Source organism: Orbicella franksi, chromosome 13 (assembly GCF_964199315.1).
Source record: "Orbicella franksi chromosome 13, jaOrbFran1.1, whole genome shotgun sequence".
NCBI classification, from domain to species: domain Eukaryota; kingdom Metazoa; phylum Cnidaria; class Anthozoa; order Scleractinia; family Merulinidae; genus Orbicella; species Orbicella franksi.
In genome coordinates, this window is record NC_138157.1 from 15790575 (window position 1) to 15814385 (window position 23811).

General features: G+C 41.1%; 2 protein-coding genes across 2 annotated transcripts; one reads left to right on the top strand and one right to left on the bottom strand.

The window, feature by feature from the left end:
- Window positions 1–17936: 17936 nt before the first annotated feature.
- On the top strand, window positions 17937–20152 carry LOC145464747 (uncharacterized). Its single transcript, XM_081448534.1, has 2 exons — window positions 17937–18307; window positions 18704–20152. Exons 1-2 carry the CDS (start codon window positions 18007–18009, stop codon window positions 19996–19998), a joined length of 1596 nt encoding a protein of 531 aa, XP_081304660.1. The 5' UTR covers window positions 17937–18006; the 3' UTR covers window positions 19999–20152.
- A 554-nt stretch (window positions 20153–20706) lies between these two features.
- LOC145464746 (uncharacterized) lies at window positions 20707–22847 on the bottom strand. The gene has a single exon (XM_081448533.1). It carries the CDS (start codon window positions 22694–22696, stop codon window positions 20873–20875), a length of 1824 nt encoding a protein of 607 aa, XP_081304659.1. The 5' UTR covers window positions 22697–22847; the 3' UTR covers window positions 20707–20872.
- Window positions 22848–23811: the final 964 nt, after the last annotated feature.

Below are 23811 nucleotides of genomic sequence, written 5' to 3' on the forward strand. Positions count from 1 at the left end.
TCCATATTTATTCTTCGAGCACATGTTTCTACAACCACTGTAGGGGGGTACAACAATTCGTGCAACGTCGCATCCGGGTTACAAAACAATACAAAACGACTTATCTAGAATGTTCGGCTTGTCACGCAATGTCACGTCCGATGTCTAGTACAAAACGGCTAGTCTAGAAAGTTCAGCTTTCAACATGTTCAGCCATATGAAATATGCACCGCAGAAATACGTTTTTTGACGTCACAGTAACTGGTCAGTGATCATCACCATCAGGCTGTGCTGTCCTTCGATCGATCAGTTCTCTGAGCTCGACTGAAAGATTGGTATTTTGCTTCGTTTCAAGGTCGAAAATATCCTTGATACTTCTCGTTATTGGTGATTTTGACGTCCCTTAAATGGGTTTTCAATACTCAAACAGTGTTCGTAAAGAATAGCGCTACAGGGGAGTCGTTTTGTGTCGGAGTAATGTGCCGTTTGCTGACTCGTGCTGACGAAGCGTGGATCGTGTTGTTTCAGCTTCAGAATTGTCAAAAACAACGATGGGTATCTAGGCAAAGCAGAAGATTGGTTATGTATGAAGGTTTTGCAAGGGGTTTGAAGACTGGTTGGATTTAAAGTGTAATTTGAATGAAATGGTAAAGGTACATGTAAGTCTAGTCTCCTCCGCAGCCTTTTTTTGGGATGTCACGCAACGCTCCCCCAAAAGAAACGGCTGCTCACATCTGAACAACATTCTTTTCCTTTTGTGTTTGTAGTTTGTTTGCGCTCTGTTGAACAGACCAATCACATAACGTATCAAGAAAAGCGGACTACTAAGTGATTAGTTCAGTGATGATTTTGACCTTATATGGTGAATTTTTGAGAATGGCGGCAACAGCTTCAAAATGCCCTGGGGAGCTTATGTACTTTCCGATTAACATACGAGCGGGAAATTCAAATCATCGGAAAGACTGAACTTAAGACAAATTTTCCCCAGGGGAGGTGGCAGTGGAAGATTTTTCCGTTGCAAGTGGCTACCGTGGGATGCCCGGAGGGACCATGGTTGCTCTCATTAATGGTTGATCGACAATGTTTGATTAGTTGTTGCTTGAAACTGAAGCAGAACCAAATTTTAGAGTATTCAAATTTCGCCCCATAAACAGCTTAAGATCTTAGTTTGTAACTTTCAACTCCTGCAAAATTACCTGAATAAACTCTTCCTGCAATTTATTTTTGCGCTGTTAGCGGCTTGTTTTACTTGCGCTTTGCGCGCGCTCTGCGAAATTCGGGAACAGTTTATATTCAACTTTGATTATTTAACAATTATTCACCGAAGTGGAGGTGAACAGTGGTGGATCGCGGCGAGGTAAATATCCCCCGCTTTCACCGACACTGAGGTGAATAATTGTTTTAGTATACACCACCCAAGCTGAATAATCAGCGGACCAAAACATTACTCCCGGTACCCAAAGCGACACGCGAAGCCATTTTGTTTCTCTTCGGTTGCTCGGAGGTGAATAATACTTTGCTATTCACCTCCGAGTGAGCGCGCGGAAAGCACTAAAAAGTCTCAGAGCACGCGCGAGGCGAAATGTTGTTTTGTAAACAGCAATAAGTTAGTGTCGTTAATTGGTATTCTTTTAGAACTTTGAATAGATTGTAATGAACGTGTATTCACGCGGAAGTCCTGTTTTTTTTTTTTTAGAAAAAAGTCACATCTTTGACAAACAAAACAAAAACATAGCGCGCGCGCTCTACGAAGACTAGAAAAAAATGGCTGTTATCGGTTTCTTTAAACGCCAACAAAAAAAAAAGTTGAAAGCCATAGCAGTTGCAAAGAGTTACCACCCCGGTTGTTTCTTGCAATCGAAAGCAACCTAAAATCACTCAAAGGGATATCAACAATAACGTTCTGTTTAACAAAACTTAAAGGGACACAGTCAGCTGGCGCACATGCGCAATAGATATCATTTCATAGCTAATTTACGTATCACAGAGACGTGATCCATACTGTTTTTAACCAAATATGATAAAAGTAATATCATAGGATGAGCAAACCTACACTCAAAAACAGGTTTTTCAGTAAACAATTGAAAATCACGCAAAACACTGCAAAAATTGAAGCAGACTTCTAGATGTAGTTTGATTTCAGGTTGAGGTGAACTTTCTACAACAAACAGCAAATAGTGCACGCGCGCTATGAAAACCTCCTTTGAAATTGCAAATAGTTTACAAACTCCTCCTACCATTGTTTTAAGAACTTAGTCTGCAATTATAAGCTAAATAAACTCCTCCCTTAATGAAAACATAAAAGCGTGCCCTCTTCGAAGACCAGTAAAAAAATCTTGGCTTTAATTGGTTTCTTTATATGTGTTTTTATATCTATAAAACGGATTAAGGCTACAGCATTTGCGCAGAGAGAGAGAGAGAGAGAGAGAGAGAGAGAGAGAGAGAGAGAGAGAGAGAGAGAGAGAGAGAGAGAGAGAGAGAGAGAGAGAGAGAGAGTAACAACCCAGATTGTTTCTTGCGATCGAAAGCAATCTAAAATGATTCAAATGAATAGCAACAATAGCGTTGCTTTACAAAACTTGGAGTTATTTACACTCCATTGACTACGAGTCGGTTTGGTTAACATAACCTGACAATAGTGATTCGGTTAAATAGGCATTGAGGCAGTGATATAAAAGACCTGCTAAAAAAGCACAGATGATAAATCCAGCTTCACTTCTGCTAGAAGAATGTTCTCAAAGTTTAAAGTCGCAACTCCGCCGAACGCCTATCATTACCAATTACCAATTGTGGAAGTGTATGAAGCTGAAATTAGGAAACTTCGTTGCGAAAACGAATTGTTAAAAGTTCAGGTCGTTCAACTGAACGAGGTTCCGGCCCAGCTGCAACTACAGCAAGCGGAAAAAGCGCCATTCAGATCGACGGGAAAAGAGTTTTTCCAGTTGACTAAGTCGGCGAGAAACACTAAAAAACGCAAGATTAGGGCGTTGGTACTCCAGTCAGTTCAAGGACTCGAGGAGTTTGTCCCAGTTGAGGTATGTTCATTTTCGTCTTACTTTATACAGTTCTAAATGATTCACATTTTCACATTATTCTTACGTACTTTCGCAATTTAATAATAGTAAGGAGCTTTCTGATTTTGCTAAGAAACACGCATTTTAACGGATCTGGACTTGCATGCAAACTTCAACGAATGAATAACAAACACATCTGGAAACGGTGTTCAGAGTGGAGAAATTTGAACACGGATTGCTGTGAAAGATGAATATTTCAACTTTCACATTTCATTCCCGAGCTTTAAATTTACCATCTTTCTTTATTTATCGCGGATTATTTTATTAACAGCCAGTACAAACTCGATGTGAAAATTAAGTAGGATTTCGTCACAACACTTTTACTAATACTGTCTTTTATAATGTTCTAGATCAAGTTCAGTGTACAAGGTAAAGAAGTCGTTATCCCCCTTGGCTCTGTCGAAGAAGAAGAAGACGAGGTCAAGGAAGAAACAACCCAGCGTGTTCTTGTGGTCAAAGACTCCGGCCTCATCTCCGATGAAGCTTACCACGTATTGAGGATGTCTCTCCCAGAAGATGCCAGAGCCAGTATACAGCCCATGAATGCACTAAAAGACGAAAGAAACAGGCAAAAATAAGACCGTGGACATTCATCACATCACTGAAGTAAGAGGCTTAATTTTTTTATAGCATGAATGAAAGATAAAACAGCTAGCTGAGTAATGGGCTGAAATTTTCAATAGTGGATTATGAGAAATGTTCAAAATATGTTAAACTAACAGCTGAGAAATGGATTGAAATTTTAACTGACAGCTGATATTGAAAAATGAGACTGAAATGAAGATTTATTTAACATGGAACTCCACTTAGCTGGAGGATACTTTGCAGGAAGCCCAAGGCTTAAAAAAATACAATAAATTAAAAATGTACCTAGAGGAATTTATTATTAACATAAAAGGGCATACAAAATATGATGTTTTACTATGGATAAAAAATGTTGCTGAAAATTACAACCCAAAGGGGTGATGAATGCCCTCAACTTCTTATTTATAGTGATAAGTATGTCTAGCGTACAATACTGTGAGCCACAATTTAAACTGATAACCAAGAAATGAGGTTTTTTTTTTAACTTATTACAAGGAATGAGTAATAGGTAATCAATTGAACAGTCATTAGACAATCACTCCATAACTCGTCTGCCATTGAATGTTGATTAGTCATGTCTGGGAAACAAGTCTGTTTTATACTAAGCAACTATGCTATAGATACCAGAGTATGGCAGTCATGAGCTACTAGCAGCTGTTATCTATTTGAATAAACTTGAGGAGTTTTAATTTTTTTTAATTTAATCATTCGAAAATTCTCTTACTCAGGCCAAAAAGGCAGATGGTGCATATCGCAACATGTCATGTCATTTTAACAATTTGCTACCACTCGTTATACAACCAAAGTTTATACAAAAATGTATATATGGTGATTGCTGCATTCAAAACAACAGAAAAAAATCAATAGGTCCTGGTACTCGTTTAACGTAAGACATAACATTTATTTTTAAGGAAAAGAGGACTATGATGAGGTTCAAACTTGCCTGGTTGCCACTCTGTCACAAGTGGATGAGCTCCAGACTCATGGTGTAACAGTTGATGGAGTGCATTATACAGTGACATGGTAAGTTGATTCAGTGACAATCTCACACTCACAATAGACTAGTAATAAGCCTGATATTCATATATCTTGTATAATATGCTAACTTAAATTCTACTCTAGGTACTGCTGTCCCAATTGGAAATTTCTTGCCATGGTATATGGACTGAATGCAGCAACAGCTAAATATTTTTGCATATAGTGCTACTGTACCAAGGTACAAATTGCTGACTTCACAAGTAAGTGGACTAAAATGATATGTCACTTGAAGTTTTAGGGGGCTGTACTGAATAGCTAAAAGTAATTAAGCCAAACTGGCTCCTAGCTCCCGGTTTTCAATAGCATCAAGTGGCTAGGAGAGGTGCTACTCTGCCATCCATGGGATATTAGTCCATCGCCGGTTACTTAAATCATTGACCCCGACGGGCACGTGGATCTGAAACTTACCATCTTGAGTTCAGATCACTAAACATCAGGCCACCAAGCCTCCCTTGCCTTCAGTGAATACTGAAAATGTAAACATGGCTGTTGTTGATGTGATGTTCACCTTATTTATAGTACAACACTGGCCCATTCAAAGGAACCTTGCTGAGTGCAAAGCCCCATCCAAGAAAAACCAACAGATGAGCGAAAGGGATGTGTTCAACCACCATTGCTTTCAATTCCATTCAACCATATTGTCATAGATACTCCTCACCTCTTCCTAAGGATAATGGGGCTACTCTTCAACCAGGTATTGACTTTTCATTCTTGGATGCATACAGTTTGGGCTCAAAGCTACCAGGCTGAGAGATAATCCCAGTTTCATAGTATGTTGGAATTTCCTGAACAGGGTGCTAGTCTATTATGGAAAGCCCCAATCACTTTTTTCAGGTTCCCATAGCATTTCAACAGAACTCATTTAAATCATTTATACAACTGGATAAATAGCCAGAGTGACTTTAAGAGCTGTGTGTTGCAAAAAGCAATAATTACAACAATTATTTGAAATGAAGCAAGGGAATACATTCTAAGCAATAGAATTGGTTACCATATAAATCTAACAAATAGTCTCTGTTAATTTCATCATAGGTTATTGAACTGGTTCTAAGCAGCAAAAGGAAAGAGGTACTGGAAGTTGAGCTTGAAAAGATTGGGGTCCCTTTCAAGTTTTATGAAGTGCAAAATGAAGATGGGCCATCTACAACAAAGTGTACAAGACTGGATGGTAATTGAAAAGTAGTATTGCAATATTTATATTAGCCAAATGGTTGAAGTCTTTGCAAACCATTTAGATGACAAGATGCATTAAACTGAACAACATTCTATGCTTTGAAAATTGTTCTAGTTATAAATACAAATTAGCTTGATTTATAATTATTAGCAAATATGAGAATGAAATTACCTTCAGAAGCGAACAAACAATAATATTATTTGTTAAGCAATGATATGCTGCAAAAGCTAACACAGCCCTAAAATTTATTTTGTTATAGGGAAAGATCTTCACAACATTCTAGAACACCTAGACCTGAAGCCAATCTTTGATGGATTGCAGACTCAGAGAATGCTGAATTGTAAGAGTGTCAAGAAACTGTGGAAGGTAACATATTTCCTTGCACCATTTTCATGTTACTTCATTTTTAAGTGAAAACTTAACTTCTTTTTTCAGCAGCAGCCATACGATTCAATCCTTTCGTAGACTCAATACAATGACACTGAGGAAGTCACACAAATTTGTAGAAAATATGCATTTAAAAGAACAAATTAAATAACTAAAAAATTTACTTCAATCTTAGGGATTTGGTGATCTGTATGCAGCACTAGAAGCTGAACCCAGTGATGAGGCATACAAACCTCCAGGGGTGTTTCAAGAACAGGCCAGAAAGTGGGCGAAATTTTTCAGAGTTGTTCACTTTGATGAGGATGTAACTCCATACATAAATGGTAAGCAAAGTGAGAGTGACGTAAGCTTTCGCGCGAAAAGGCATGCGGTGCGAACACGCGGGCTGAGGGATTTCTGGCTTTTGTTTCACGCCGCACGTCGCCAAAAATAGGCGGTGTTCGCAGGCTACCATCATGACGGACGAAAAAAAGAAGGTAAATGAAAGCCCTAAGTACAAGTGCCTCATGTGCTCATCGCTATGTTCAGCTAATGAGAGAACGTATATTTTCTGGAAATGTCAAATTGTAAGCGTCAATCAAGGGCTAAACGCTTCCTACAGATTGAAATCAGGAGGAAAGAGGACAAAGAGCGGCATTCAGAACTCGCTGTCAACAAATCGAGCGAAGCTACTTGATTTTCTGATTCCTTTATTAAGTTAGAATAGATATCTTCCTTCTCGACAATAATTTTTTGAGTTGAAAGCTTCTTATAATTAGCTTGAACTTTAAAGAGTCTTCAGCTACATAGAAAGCTCGTTCAAGCGTCGCCAATATTTTTCGGCGTCTCTAAACAAAAGCCGGAAATCTGTACGTTCATTTATGACATCTCCCACGACGGGATACAAAGATAAAAACATTCTCTGATTGGACAAGTTTCAAGGGGCGAATTTGGCGCGAAAACGTTCTTGAAAATGGAACGGAAGCGGTGATTGGTTAATTTCGTGAAAGGAATGTTGTTCGGATATGAGCAGCCGTTTCTTTGGGGGGAGCGTTGCGTTACATTCCAGGCTGCGGAGGAGACTAATGTAACTTGGGACCGTTTGATTCACACTCACTTTGCGCCGACATGTGGCGCTTGTTCACTTTAGATTATAATTCGCAACGCGTCAAAGAAACTTTGATAAGAATTTTGTCTTTAAAGACTGGCTTCTTTGGCGTATCTATCACCTTTCTGACTTTCTGCGCCTTTTGGAACGGGTGAAATAACTTTTTTGTTCCTGCCGTTCGCTGTCATAATAAAACATTTGTTCATTTCATTCACAAGATACTTCTCTACCATTTATAAAAGATTGTTGAGGCCTACATGTATATAATAATGGCGTGTGCGAAGGGAGTAGAAATAAAAAATATTGTGATTTGTTGGCCGCAGCGAACGCTGGAAATACTGAAAACATTCAAGACCACTCAATATCTTCAGTTCATTGAGAATTTTTCATTGCTTGAAGCCTTTTTTGTTTACATCGGGTACATGCAAATTTTCATGACTGTTTCCTTGTACTTGTATGTACATGTATGCACATGTAACTAAATATTTTAAAATGCCCAAACAGCTGTATTTCTTTACACGAAACCGCTTCCACTTGTGGGATGTGGTCAAGTTTCACTTCTTTTGACGCTGAAAAGACATTCAACAGTTCAGAGAAGCAGTAATCTACTCTTCAATGAAACCCACTGGTTTGTTTTGTTTACTCAATCATTTGAAGCTGACAGCCGGGAAGTGTTTTCAAAATACTACATACCCGGCGGTCTGAAATTATTCTAGAATTTCCACGGGGGTGGGTACGGCTACACGTAGGCTACCATTTTGCTCCTGATAACCGGATTGTATTTTGGCGGGAAACCTTTTGCCTCGTTTTCTTGTCTAGTCACCAGTCCCCAACGGACGATACTTGTCAGCATCATAAAATTTGGTGAAACATTAAAGTGCCACTAACCCCCATTTTTTTTTTTCCTTTATTAAAATCTACTAGTTTCCCTGATTACTTCAGCGAAAAAATTATCTCAATTGATAAAATCCTTGCGTTTCTACAGGCGTTTAAACACGTCATTTCTATGTTCCCGTTTTTCCTCGGGGGGTGGGTACGGCTACACGTAGGCTACAAAATGGCAGATCAAAGCTCTTTACGGGCCGAGGAGCTACATGGCTTAATAAGTCGCTATTTCGACGTATACGAACTTGGCGAGGAAGTTGTGCACCTGATGGAGACAGCTCGCGACCAAATTGCTAATCATGTCAATCGTCCACAATCTTCAGAAAGTCCTGTACCTCCAAGAATTTTCCTCGGAGACCGAGGTCGCCCGAGATATCTGATATCAAGAGAACAATTTGAATTCCTGCTGGAACGTTGTTTCAGTGTAGCTGACATTGCAAGTCTACTGGGTGTTAGCGCTCGCACATTAGAACGATTACTCTCCGAGTTTGGCTTGAGGGCACAGTCAACGTATTCAGATATAAGCGACCAGGCACTTGACAACCTTGTGCGAAACATTTTGACAGAATTCCCGAACACTGGCTACAGGCACATGACCGGTTTTCTGCAGGGACGAAGGCTGCGTATTCAAAGAGGGGGGTGAATAGGGGTATGCAAATCCGCCGATCCGTGCCTTTTTTACGCCAAATTCGTCGACCGCCAATATTTTTCTTCAAATCCGAAACCACAAATTACATACGGAAAGGTAAATGTGAATGCCATTGTCACTAGTAATTTCGCACAAATAGTAAAGAAGGCAACTTGCTTAATGACTATAACACAGTACAATTCCAATAACAGTCTCACACCTGAGTTTAAATGAGCTTTGTTCGAAAAAAGAATTAATTTGGATGAACTCATTAACATACCGACCCAGGCTGAAGAAAGATCTATGATCCAAATTTCGTTTAGGACCCAAGATCCGAACATCAAGACAGGCACAATCCGCTGATCCACGATCCACAGTGTTTTCAAAATCCGCGAATCCGCTTGATTCACGGCAAAAATCCACAATCCGTGCGCTTTTTAACGCCAAATCTGTCGATCCGAAAGCCTATTCACCCGCCTCTTCTCGCTCTACCGAATCGAAAATCCCTTACACCTCATTGGCCCTCTCGCTTCGGGGAGGACCAATAGGAAAGCTACAACTTCGATCCTAACCACAGACTATCCTGGTATAAAAAGATCACCAAACAACTATTCGAGCGGGAACGGAATTGAGAAACTTCTCTACATTTCCCTAACTAACATTTAATTTAAAGTTGTCACGCCTCAAACAGCAGCTGAAGAGATTCGTGAAGAATCGAAACCGAGCGGTCCTGCTGAAGCAACCATGATGTCAGACAACGAATTACTGCTATATTTCGGACCAAGTACATCTGGTGACGAGGATGTCGATTACACAGCCCCCAAAACACCTTCTTACTGTCCTCCAACGGACACCGAAGAACTCATGGCGGAAGACAAACAAAATGATGCTTACGGAAAAGCATATCATAAGAGAGGCAAATCTCTAAAAGATACGCTCGTCAGAGCGAAAATTTAATTGAAGGCTAAAATGCATCGCTATCGCAATTCACGAGGGAAGTCCGTGTAGGCCTGTCATATCTTTTGTTTTCAACAGTAAAACTGGTAACGGGAACGGGCAACCGGGAACGGGTGTCTGGGAACGAGTGTGCAGCGGTAACCCGCCAAAGAATTCAACATGGCGGACAAAGGAAAAGAAAAGGGAACAGAAATGTGAGGAAGTGTTACGGTTGTAAACATGGGTTTCTACCAGCTGTGCCCCAGAGTCCAATATGGTATCGGGTTAAACAAAGCATAAAATAGGTCAGTACAAAATGCAGACTGTAAGACTGCAGACCAGGTACAAAATGCAGACTAGCTACAAAATGCAGACTGCAGACTGGGCACAAAACGCAGACGGAGAATAAAGACTGTTTTTCGTCTGATACGTGACAAGTGTCACGCAGTCGCTTTTCCGCGGTTATCTTTCACCAACATAAGCATTATTGTGGAGTATTCCTTGCTTGTTTCTTCATATATTTTGTCTTTGACAAAGCGGCCAGGCCACAGGTTATTCATCTGCTACTCACCTGATTTGCCAGCTGACTTGCCGATCCCCGAAAGGCCGCCACGCTGCCGAATGCGAAGACAGCGGACGACCCGCGTTCAAAGACAGTCATGTGTTATGTCACTTGTCCTCGAAATCGTAATGATATGACAGCTCGCGCACAAACTAAGAAGATATGATTTAGACTATGAAGGCTTGAAATTCTATTTAAGAATGACTGTGGCCTGACCGATTGGGGACGTAGCTTGTGATAATAACGATTCGATTTTTTCCCCAGGCCCCATTTCATGCTTTGTTTATCACAGTGCCAATCAGACTCTGCTAAAACAAGAACGCCCTGGGCACATGATCAGGGGGCACAGCCGGTAGAAACTCACGTTTACAACTGTAACACTTCCTCACATTTGCCCAAATTGTTCCCTTTTCTTTTCCTTTGTCCACCATTTTGAATTCTCAGGCAGATTACTGTTGTACACTCGTTCCCAGACTCCCGTTCCCGGTTCTCCGTTCCCCGTTCCCCGTTCCCCGTTCCCCGTTCCCCGTTCCCCGTTCCCCGTTCCCCGTTCCCCGTTTCCCGTTCTCCGTTCCCCATTCCCCGTTCCTCGTTTTCCGTTTTCTGTTTTCCGTTCCCCGTTCCCCGTTCCCCGTTCCTAGTTTCCCGTTTCCCGTTTCCCGTCCCCCGTTCCCCGTTCCCAATTCCTTGTTGCCCGTTGCCCGTTGCCCGTTGCTCGTTGCTCGTTGCCCGTTCCCAGTTTTAGTGACATCTGTTCATACTGAAAGTAAAATGATAATTTTTACGAGTGGACCGCTGCAAGGTTTCAGACCTGTTTTTTTTTTTTTTTTTTCAGGTAAATTTTGCATACAGTCGGCAAGGAGACGGAGATGATTGAAGTCCACCTAAACTTAAATTTTGTCAAGACGTTTTTGCGCTGAAGGTCGCGTGTGATTGACAACCGCTGTAACATGATGAAGCTAGGTTGCTAAGGAATAGATTTTTCTTCTGCCGATGTGTGGTAGCTATTCATGCGTAAGAGAGATATGGCTTCGAAGTCAGGGTTTTTGAAGAGTTTTTTTGCAACGCGCGGGTTCGGCGTAATTTTTTAATCCGAAATTTTTGTTTACCCCGAAGGAAAAACTACCCGGAAAAGGTTATTTCATTGACCTTTCAAACGAATATAAATTTATATATGTTCCGAGATGAATGTCTATGAAAAGAAGAATTTTCGACGAGTGCTGGGGTTTAAATTTTTTCCCCTCGAAAACACCGGATAGAAAAGAGTGAAGGAAACTGGTCGATTTTATCAGAAACGTTTGACGACCAGAAGTAAGAAGGCGAAAGACTAAATTGTATCGCAGTGCAGTCCAGCACGGTAAATGTTACACGGTAAATGTTTTGTTTTCATTACACGCACTTTTAATATTTTGTTCTCATTAATTTTATGCGCAATATCACGTCTACTGTAGGCGTGTAATCCCCCGTAGGAAAAAAAATGGCTGCTGCACATTTTACCACAATACTATGCGAGCCTAATACAGCCCGTAAAGCACAAGGAAAGCCAGATTTTTGCGGTATTTGTCCCTGTGCTATCGACATTGTGTATGTTAGGTTTGAAGGTTTTAGAACGTTTCTGTACGTTTTTATGAGCTTTGTTTAAGTTTCCGTGCGCTAACATGGGTAAATGTACCAGTCGCCATCTTTTTTCTTACGGTGGATTACACGCATATTTGCATGTAAGGTACGTGTAAGGTGCGTGGACATTGCGTGTAATGTGCGTGTAGTACACGCGCTTTTCGCGCGTGTAATACGGCAATCCCGAAACAAGTCCTAAAGTCACGAAAGCTGTGCAATGTCAATTTACATAAGCTACGACAAGATATAAACTCATCTACTTTAGTCAAATCACCTTCGTCAGATATTACGGAGCTTTGCGATCAGTATGATGCTGTTTTATCCTCTATTTTGGATGAACATGCACCTCTGCGCACAAGGATTATCACCCTAAGACCTCATGCTCCTTGGTATAATAATGAGATTAGGATGCAGAAAACCATTTGTCGTAAACGTGAACGGTGCTGGCGTCGTTACGGTCTTGCGTCTGATTACCAATCTTACGTCGACCAGTGCCTTGTTGTGAAAAACACTATTTTTACATCAAAAATGGATTATTACTCCAATCTTATCGACGAGGCTGGAAGCGATAACAAGTCTCTTTTTCGCACCATCGACCGCCTTCTCCACAGGAAGCCCGAGAAGTGTCTTCCGTCTTGTTCCTCGGCTACGGAACTTGCCAATAATTTTATCACTTTCTTCGAAAATAAAATTATCAATGTAAGATGTAAACTCGAAGCTGCCGAAATGCCTGATCTCTTCTGTACTTTTGGCAAATTAACGCGTGACTGTCAGTTAAATGCCTTCTCACCTACTTCGATCGTTGAACTTTCGGAAGTTGCACGCACTGTTGTGTCTAAGTCTTGTAGCCTGGACCCTCTGCCTGCCGTCTTGTTAAAAGAAAATTTTGACATGCTTCTACCCACGCTTTGCAGGATTGTAAACTTATCCCTGGAATCTGGATATGTGCCTCCTTCACTAAAAACCGCCGTCTTACTGCCACTACTCAAGAAACCATCCTTGGACCACGAAATCCCTAGTAATTATAGGCCTATCTCAAATCTCATGGTCATTTCAAAAATCATCGAAAAAGTTGTTGCAGTACGTCTTCAGGACTACTTGGAATCCAACCAACTTAATGAACCGCTACAATCAGCCTACAAGCGATTTCATAGCTGTGAAACCGCTCTTGTACGTGTACACAATGATATTTTGCGTGCCATTGACGATCGTCACTGTGTTATACTCCTGCTACTTGATCTATCTGCTGCTTTTGACACTGTTGATCACGACATTCTTCTAACAAGACTGAAATCCAAGTTTTCAATCTGTGGCACTGCCCTTGAATGGTTTCGTTCCTATCTTACAAACCGCACACAATTTACCTTAATCGATGGAAAAAAATCACAGTCTCGTGAGCTTAAATGTGGAGTCCCCCAAGGTTCGGTCCTAGGGCCTATACTGTACTTACTTTATACTGCACCACTGGCTGACATTCTACGGTACCACGAAATGCAATTTCACTTCTACGCTGACGATACTCAGTTATATATCTCTTTTTCAACAAACAACGACGTCGAATTAACTAATGCAGTTGGAAAAATTGAGGAATGTTTGTCTGATCTTGACAAGTGGATGTCTCTTAACAAGCTAAAACTAAATAAGGACAAGACGGAACTTCTTTATCTATACTCGAAACACAACCCGCAGCAGTCTCTACCACCAATCCGTTTTGGTCAAGACATAATTCAGCCATCTCAATTTGCTAGAAACATCGGTGTGGTATTTGACAGTACCATGACTATGCTTCCGCATATCAGTTCTATTTGTAAATCAGCCTCTTATCATCTGCGCAACATCTCCCGGATAAGGAAATGCTATCTACGAAAACCACCGAGATCCTGGTCCATGCTTTTGTGTCTTCCAAACTCGACCACTGCAACTCTCTTTTGTACAATGTACCGAAGTGTGCTTTAAAAAAGCTCCAGTCTGTTCAGAACGCGGCTGCCCGACTTATCATCTGTTCCCGAAAGTACGACCACATCACTCCAATACTGAAAGAATTACACTGGCTTCCTGTTTCTGAACGGATTAAATTCAAGATTATGTTTCTTACCTTTAAGGCTCTTCATCAACAATCTCCTGTCTACATTCAAGATCTAGTAGCGTACTACCAACCTTCCAGAATCCTCCCATCATCACACTTATTACTTCTTAACCCCACGAATTTTCACCTGAAGACATATGGTTCTCGAACTTTTGCTGTTTCCGCTCCTGAACTCTGGAACAGTCTACCTGTTTCTATCCGCTCACGTGACAATCTAAGTTCTTTTAAATCTAAACTCAAAACTCACCTTTTTAAGAAAACTTATTATTCTTAGCGATTTTTACTTTCTATTACTTTCTTAAATGCACATTTTTAATTATTAAGATTAGTACAGCTCATTTTGGCGAATTGTACAGCGCCTAGAGCAGGCATGGATAGGCGCTATATAAATATTTATTTATTATTATTATTTATTAGTCCCTTTGACCAGTACTGTAATATGTAAACATGTATTTAGAAAGTTATACAAAGTCTCGGGCTTTAAGGGGATGTGCTCATAAATTATATGGGTGGCCTTATAATTCGGTAATACCGAGTGGGGATATGATGACCGTGTTACTTACGCGAGCGCACCCAATCGAACAAGTGGACAGACGAGAGCTTGTTTTGTCGTCTTCCCGACGAATTTGATGGAAATGCCGTTGACATACCGTTTCGTACGGTTCAAGCCCACCAGCTCTACAAACTTGAGAGGTTGCAATTGATGTCCTCAGACTACCGCTACAGCCACACAAAAGCTGCCTAGTTTTAGCCTTAGCGCACAACATAACGTAAATTGCCACTGACTCGCCGCTTGCGAGAATAAACTCTCACGAAACAACCACAAGTTCACACCGAGTGCAAGTTCAGTTTGGCTTTGGCAGAATATATAATATTACCTGAGAACTATCCAACAAATGAACGGAGTTCAAAAGCTAAGTTTACAGTCTGCGCTCTAAGTTTTGTATCTTTTTCACTGTCGATAAGACTCGCGGCGAGTTGCCGGCATTTTATAGTTGTGTTAAGGTGTACCGCTGACCAGCGACTGTATCGCGCCCCAAAAATCGTATTTCCGCGGTGCTTATGAAATACGCGTCGTCATTACGCGACATTTGCCCTATGCAAACATGTGCCACAGATTTAAATAGTGATTTATGCTCACTGCATGCCCCATTACCACATGGCGACGGCGACGGCGACGAGAGCATCCCCAAACAAAAAGTTTAATTAGCAGAACAATGGTTCTGCACGTGCGTTTTGAATCTTGGTACATTTTGCCGTCCTCTACAAAACAATAGGGACCTTACGCATATACGACGGCGACGGCGAGGACGACGCCTAGTAAAAAATGTGTTTCTATTTTACTTTGGAATTTCTCATTTATTTAGATCTATTCAGTGTGTTTGTCGGTATTAAAACTTGCCCCTGCTGAATATGCTACGGATGCGTTCAGTTCCAAAAAGAAATACGAAAAATTAGCCGTCGTGGTTCACGTTCTCCAGACAACGCAGAATTTGGTCATTTCACGTTTATGTTTTGCAGAGGACGGCAAAGAAATGTACCAATAGTTATAATGCACGTGCACAGCCATTGTTCTCCTCATTAAACCTTTTGTTTGGTGACGTTCTCGTTGCCGTTGCCGTCGTGTTTTGCGTAAGGTCCCTAATAACGTGAAATGACTAAGTTCCACGTATTTTGGAGAACTCGAACCGCAATGGCTAATTTTTGGTATCTTCTTTTCGAATTGAACGCTGTCGGTGCATCATTTAGCCTGGGCTGCTGCGACATTCGAAGGTAACTGTTAAAAATACATTTTTTACAAGGCTTCGTCCCCGCCGTCGCCGTCGTCATTGCTAAAACTCCCTATTAAGTGATGAACGAGGACGCGGGCATAGCAGCATTGGCCTCGTTTCTAGTAGGGCCAAAAATCTTGCACATCATCGATTTAAACTTTTGACATCACGAAAAGCGGAAGTGCCCTTAATTTTTGTGTTTAAACACTGTAAAGGTAACAGGTGTATAATAACAATTACTTACAGGTAAATACGTGTCAGCGGTCGCCCCGCACTATATCAATAAAGCCATAAAGATATAGTCCGCGGGACACAGCTCTCTCTTCAAATCGTATCAGAATGTGACCACTGTTCTTGTAAATTTTGATTGATCAAAACAAGGTTACCTTTTTTGATGTCAGTTTAGCGTCTTTTTGCTGCATGTCTGTTGACTAGCAAGTCCTCTCACCAGGTTATATCATAGGGCATAAAAAATGTTCCATAAGGCTAGCGTCTAATACGCTCAAGCTATTTTTTTGAGCCTTCTGATCTATTGAATTGTACAAGAATGTGCTAAGAGCACATTGAACAACTTAGTAAAAGTCAAAATAAATCGCAAACATGAAGGGTTACACACCATAATTTGACGTGTACCCGTTTGTTTATTTTCAGTACAACCTTTACCCGTAATTGAAAACTAAACTAATGTTGATCAGATAAATTTTCGTTCTCCAAATTCCAAAAAAGCCGAGCCAGATTTATCAACAGTTTGATGTACTAGGTACAGATTCATCCAACCATACGAGCTCAATTTTGAGCGGGAGAAACCATGTGTTGTTTGGAAAATAAAAAAAAAAATAAATGAAAAATGTGACGAGGCATCTCGCATCGCGGTAAAGGCGATACCTGCTGGGTGAGCCACCAGCTGCGCGAGTGAGAATTGCATAATTTTAAAATAAACTTTTCACGCAAAGTGTGCGAGGAAACGAATTTCGCACGTTTCGCCGATCAAATGGTCGATGTAAAAAGCCATTAATTGCATCATTGCAGGTGAGGTCTGAAAATTAGCATGGAAAATGTCTCTTTTCGTCCGAAGATGGGTCCGGACTTGAAAACTGGGCGGCACATCCTGGGCAAGAATCCCAATGATTCCACCCTCACCCCGGGTGTTCTTGTCAATGGTCGTTTTCACACTAGAGACGGATAATCCGTCTAAGACGGGTTGTCCTTTCAGTACGGATAATCCGTCTTAGTGTGAAAACGGAACGGTGTTCATTTTAGACGGATAATCCGTCTATTTTTATCCGTCCGATTATCCGTCTAAATAGACGGATTATCCGTCTCTAGTGTGAAAACGGCCAATTCAGTTCAAAGCGAAATTGTACAAAAGACGGACGAAGACCGAAGAAATCGATTGCGATTATTTTTCTACTTTCTTCATTTCAAAACCTTTTTTGCGATCATTTATTCGAGTCGTTGTCGTTCATTAAAACTTCTGGAGCCAACTTACAGCCCTCGGTGACTGCAGACAGAACTCAGCGTGATATGTGTAACGCAATAGTCGAGTTCTCGTGCTGATATGTCGTCGTTCTTTGCGCCGCCCTGTTTTTCCCCGTGGGAGTACTGCCTTAAATTTACTACTGAGTTTTCCGCTGAGACTCTGACAGACACTCTGGACCAGACTTTGAACCTATTTCAGACACAAAAAGCGATAAATTTGCTTCTCTTTTTCAGGTATTTAGGAAGCAACAGTTGCAGTTCCACTAGACCTTTTGCCCATACCACGGGAAAGTGAGACTTTAATTACCCATGGGAAGTCGGTGTTTTGTGTGTGACCTCTATTCCCACAGTGAAACTGCCCATGGGAAATCACTATGGATACATCAAAAAGAACAAAAGAATTACCCATGACGTTCCCCGAACCAAGTCGTATGGTTTAGCCTTGGTTTATCTAGCCACAAGAGTAGTTCAACCAATCGGGTGGAAGAAAAAAGTAAATCCGGGAACCGCAGCCCATGCTGGGCACATTTTTGTGGTGTTGCGCTGAAATAGCCCTTTTCACAGTTCCCGGCGCCATCTTGGAATAGCAACCGCCCAAACACCACATCGAGGCTAACGTTGAGTCGTATGTTGCATTTGATGTAATTTGTACAGGAAACGACGCCTTTCTTCGCTTTTATTCGCTTTCGTTCGCGTGTGTTCGAAGTTTTTTGGATAATGAACAACGGAAATAATAACCTAGATACTCCTCCGTCGACTTCGAAGAAGAAAAGAGGAAAACATTGCGCTGTGTTTGGCTGCAACAACAGCTATTATGATGACAGAGGCCTATTCGCAGGTCATCGTTTCTTCCAGTTTCCAACTGACCCCAAGCGCAGAAATCGATGGTGCAACCTTATAAAGAGGCAGCATGGAAAGGACGGGTTTAAGGTGACTGGTGCGACTGTAGTTTGCTCAGAACATTTTCGACAAGAAGACATTTTACGAAAACTGGGAGGCCGCTGTTACTTAAAGACAGGTTTGTAATAAAATACATGCAAGCCCATAACAAAATATATTTCATTACTCCTACATTTGGCTTAATTTTTTCATTCGTATTTGTCTTTGCAAAGTTTAATTTGACGAGAAGACTGTAAAGCTTTTGAATAATGATGTTTACTGTTCACATGAAAGATCCTGAAATATTATAGTTTTAAAGTTACAGTATTGTATAGCAGTGAATATAAACTGGGCTGTTTGTTGTACCTTCAATGTATGAATGTGTTCTGTAAATAAACTGAAGCCAATTATTATAGTTGATATTATTCATAATTGAAATTATCCTTTCACTGAGTTCATCGGCACTCTATCATTTATATTGTCATTATTTTTACAGGTTTTTATTTTTGATGATAACCTTCATTTTTATTTTAAGGTGCCGAGCCATCCCAGTTTGAATGGACTTCAAAGAAAACTTCACGAAAAGCTCCTGCTAAACGAATGCAAAGCAGAACTGTTTCTACAGAGGAAATGGATGTGTCAGATTCCATGGAAGGGTCACTCAATATGCATGTACCACTTGAAACAGTTTCAGCTGCCACTGAACAAGGTTCAACCTCATGTACTGATAATCTGGAATCAGCAGGATCCCCTGATGCTGATATTATTACAGAGCTGCAGCAGAAGATCACATTATTGGAACTAAAGCTAGGTGATTGTGAAGAAGAGTTGACCAAAGTGAAAAATGAAAATGAGCTTTTGCTAGGGCGGCAATTTTCCCTAGACAAAATAAAGGATGATGATTCAGCGATTTTATTTTACACTGGCTTTCCATCATATCAGGCACTGATCAATTTCTATAAGTTTATTGAGCCAAAACTGGGGAAGATGCAGTACTGGAAAGGAGAGCAGTTTGTGAAAGAGAGTCAGCCTTATCAAGAAGATGAAAATCGGAAAAAGCCTGGCCCCTCCAGGAAATTAACATTTCTCGATGAATTTCTGTTGGTATTAATGCGACTGAAGGCTGGCCTATTTGTTCAGGATCTGGCTGACAGATTTGGTATAAGCATCAGCCTTGTTTCAAGGATTTGCATTACCTGGATAAATCTGTTGTACTTTGAGCTTCAGAGTATTTTCCCTTTCCCTACCCAAGAGTTGGTACACAAAAACATGCCAGCAGAGTTTGCAGAATTTTCTACAACCAGAATCATTTTGGACTGTACCGAGATTTTTATTCAGCGGCCGTCTGCAATGATCGCACAGTCTGAAACTTGGTCCGATTATAAACACCATAATACTTGGAAGCTTCTTGTTGGAGTTACGCCAAATGGCCAAGTCACGTTTCTTTCTGACCTCTGGGGTGGACGTGTATCCGATAAACAAATTACCCGCGAAAGTGGAGTGCTTGATTTATTAGATAGTGGTGACAATGTTATGGTTGACCGTGGTTTTGACATAAAGGACATTGTGCCTGATGGTGTCACCGTCAATATGCCACCATTTTTAGGAGGACGGGATCAAATGACTGCAGCTGAGACAGAAGAAACTATGAACATTGCCTCTGTGCGAATACATGTGGAGCGGGCAATTGGTAGAATTAAAACTTACCATATTTTAGACGGTAACCTCCCAAACACATTAAGCCCATATGCAACACAGATTGCAACAGTATGTGGGCTATTAACAAACTTTCTTCCTCCTTTACTACAACCTGCCAAACCAAATTCCTAGTTTGTATTGTGACTATCCAGATTGAAGAATTTTGTTATAGCTTTGGCTAATAATGGTAATTGCCTACGTGAAGTCCAGTTTTGTCTGTAATCATACAGACAGTAGCATAGCAAAAGTCTGATTAACTTTGTTTAAATCACAGGTATCAGTATGATTACAGACAGAATTGGCTTAAACAAAGTCCTTTTACCATTATTAATCAAAACAGAATTTAAGAAGGATGGTAAGCATCAATTCAATGTTGTGCAAGTGTACAGTGAATGAATAGGTTAATATTTATTTGAACACACTGTCAAATCATCACCTAATAACAAATTACAACATGTAGTTCTTACTTAATAATAATAATAATAATAATAATAATAATAATAATAATCTAATTGTAATATAATCTAATTGTCTAAAATTTAATTGTAGTTCCAAGAAAAACATCAACACCCCCACCCCTCTTGAAATGTTTATTATGCTTCATACATTTCTTTCTTTTTTGTCTTTGTAACCCCCCCCCCCCCCCCCGCCCTTCTTGCCCAGGTACATTTCCCCCTTGGGAGAATGTATAGGGAGTGAGTATTAATAAATGGGTGTATTCATGCAGAAAAGCCAAAAAAATCGATAATTATAACCTGATGTCACCCACCATGGGAAATTCAAAATAATCCTACTTTCAACTTAATTCAAATGTATTCTGTGAAAATACAGATAGAGAATAACAGAGAGACTGTGCAAGTGCAAATTCATCCCTGCACTGCCATGTATTTACATCATAAGTGAATTTTTGGGTAACATTGACTTTTCATTTTAACATAAATGAAATAGTAATGATGGTAGTAATAAATTAATAAATTTACTGCCCAGTAATACATCAAACTTTAGCTTATGCTTGTCTCTGAAATTTCATTTTCAAGCCAGCCCTTGTGCAGTGATATTGGCCATAGGCCGGCCAGCCACCATGCAGGTAGAGAATCTTTCCCTGTTGTACTCGTTTGGTAAGAAGTTCAGGGAAAAGTGCCCTTCTGTAGAAGAAGTCAATCTTGGGCAGAAAGTCACTGGACCAAGTATTGGCTAAGCAAATCTTCTCCAGAAAGAGTGGCCTGTCCTCTCCAAAGTACACTGTGAGAATAATACCTTTCAGATCCAAGTTGGAACAGTAGAGCTGCCCTTGAATTTGAATATAGTAGTCATGATTTCTTTTAAGCCTTACAGTTCCATCAGAAAGTTTCTCCAGAAAAAAGGTTTTATTTTTGCATGCCTCTTCAATAGTCATTCCAGCTTTGCTTAAGGGGGATTTAATTTCCATTCCCCATTTTTCTTGTGTGTGCGTGAAAGTGACAATTCTGTCTATGCTGGCTCCTAGGTATGGTTTGTCCTTAGACACCAGTAGCCCAACTTCCTCCACTGTGACATCAATCCCGGCTGTTCGCATTTCCCTAATATATAAGTTCACTGCCTTTGGTTCACTTTCAATGCCATATTGAACAGCATCTGTTGTGAAGTTTGAATAGAGAATTGATTTTACTTTATTTGAGGGTTCCACTTTAGTCTTGGCAGCTTTTCCAAAATTTGAGGCTGTCAAGAGAGTTTTCCTTTTTTCAAACCAAAGATTGTTTTGGTTTTGTCCACGTGTCAATCTTTCTGTTTCCTGGATCTCTTCCTGGGTGATATTTAAGTTAGAGATGTGTTCATCGACCACAGATTTAAAGTGCTTGGTAGCTATATCATAACTATCTGTAAAGGGCACACCCTCTGGCTCCTCCTCTTGCTCTTCGGGGTCAGACGCCTCTAGACAGTTTGACTTGATGTCGTGAAACAAGAAGAATGAGCTAGCAGGGAGACAATTCTGAAGACTTTCACTGAAGGTTTTGAAACTCTCTTCCTCTATTGTTCGCTGATTTGGCGCTCTTGGGTCAAATTTTATGATCTTGGGTTGCAGACGAATGTTTTTCTTGCCGAATCGTATCTTTCTAATCAAGACCTGGTCTAGTGGCTTTGCTGCGACACTCTGGCTGCGTGGCACAACCCATACAGACAGCCGTGACGTGCACGACAATGGTTCAGCGTGTTTTTGCAATCCTCTCCTTGTGAAGTCTTCGATAGCAAACAGTACGCCTCCTACGTGGTTGCATTTGCCTTTGCCGAGTCTGCCAAGTCCAGCCGGACACGTGCACGCTGCTCGCAAAATGTCACACTGAGGTGAGAACTCCACTAAAACTCTATACGAATTCTTCTTCATTGAAGGAAGAACGCTGGCCTTAACATAGGTCTTGCCTTGATAAGCTTTGCTTTCCAGCCGTTTTACGTTGCCTTCGAAGAAAAATTGGTAACTTTTCAGCTTCTTGTAGTTTGTACCTTTTAGCACAATGTGGCGGTACTTGCGTGTAGACACGACAAGGTAATCGTACAGCTGAATAAAGTTCAGTTCTGGAAGCTGACGCAAGTCAGTAGACCATCCAAGAGCGGAGATTTGTCTTAGGATTTCGTCGTATTTGAAGTCGCCAGTGATTTCCACACTTTCCTGGGCGTTATCAGCCGGCGTTGTTACGTTCCGCATAAGCAAAGCGTACACTTTCAGCACCAAGTCCGCCTTTATTCCGCCGGCTCTTTCCGAATTACTCTTCAAAATATCCCTCAGATCTTTCACTGAGAGTTTCTGTATATCCTCAAGGGTCGTAATTTCCTTGTCTTTGTACTTTATGACCATTTTGATCGAAGAAAATAGCTACAGAGAGGAACGCGCGAGCAAAACAGCTGTGATTTCTCTTTGTTTGTGTTTCCCGGGTCAACGTTAGCCTCGATGTGGTGTTTGCGCGGTTGCTATTCCAAGATGGCGCCGGGAACTGTAAAAAGGGCTATTGCGGCAAACATCCTGGCACGTACTAAATTCAATACACGTGGCATCAAACATGGCCAACTTTCGAGGTTGTTTAAAAGCTCCTGGAACCAGTTCTGAGGACGAGGGAATACCCAAGCACGTCTTGGCCGGCGATCAACTTGCAGGCGACGGGTTCCATAACACAAATACAGCATCTGAAGAGGTTGTAGAAATCGCAGTCGCAGACGCCTTCTACGCATTCCTCTTAACATGAAGTTTTGGATGGCTAAATTGACCGGGTATTGCCGTATGAGAAGCAGAAGAACGACCGCTAGCAAGCCATACGTTTCGCGGTTTCCGATCTCCATGCTGAAATAAATTTCCCGCCAAATATGGGCAGGTCAAAAGTTGACCTTGGGTAATTATTTGCAATGTAACCGGAGGACTAAACCTGACCGGAAACCCAAACCGATCCCAACCCAAGGCAATTACCCACAGGGTTACCTCGGGCAGAAGGCAAGTGTAACCGCAACGATTGTAAACCCTGTTACCCCCCCCCCCCCCCCCAGGAGTCAGAGAGGTAATATGGATACCCAGACGAGCGGCACATTCCCCTAAAGCCCTTATGTGGAAGTACTCCCTCCGGATTTTTCTTTTTTCCGACTGTAATCGAGAAAGATTTGTAAATTTCTGTTTTTTGTCGTGCTCAATCGGTTTAGAGTTTCCTTGAAGATACTGAACTACGAGCTGGTCATAAGAATTCAATGTGACCTTCCTGAATTGAATGAGTAACGAATAGCTAGTCCGCGTAATTGGCGTGAAAATCACGCGCAAGCACTAAAACCAGAAACTCGTACACCTATTACATTTCTACGACACCTGCGCGCGCCGTCGGCGTGCGTGGGAGCTCCGCTCTATCCAACATGGTGAGTTATTTGCCAACAAGGTCACCTGGTTTACCTTAGACTTGCTGAAAAGTGCTTCGTCTTGTTTGTTCATTACCC

Excerpts from the sequence above, each read along its gene's own strand:
- LOC145464747 (XM_081448534.1), top strand. The coding sequence starts at position 18,007 with ATGAACAACGGAAATAATAACCTAGATACTCCTCCGTCGACTTCGAAG. Across the intron at positions 18,308-18,703 it reads CCGCTGTTACTTAAAGACAG|GTGCCGAGCCATCCCAGTTT; the intron begins GTTTGTAATAAA and ends TTTTATTTTAAG.
- LOC145464746 (XM_081448533.1), bottom strand. The coding sequence starts at position 22,696 with ATGGTCATAAAGTACAAAGACAAGGAAATTACGACCCTTGAGGATATA.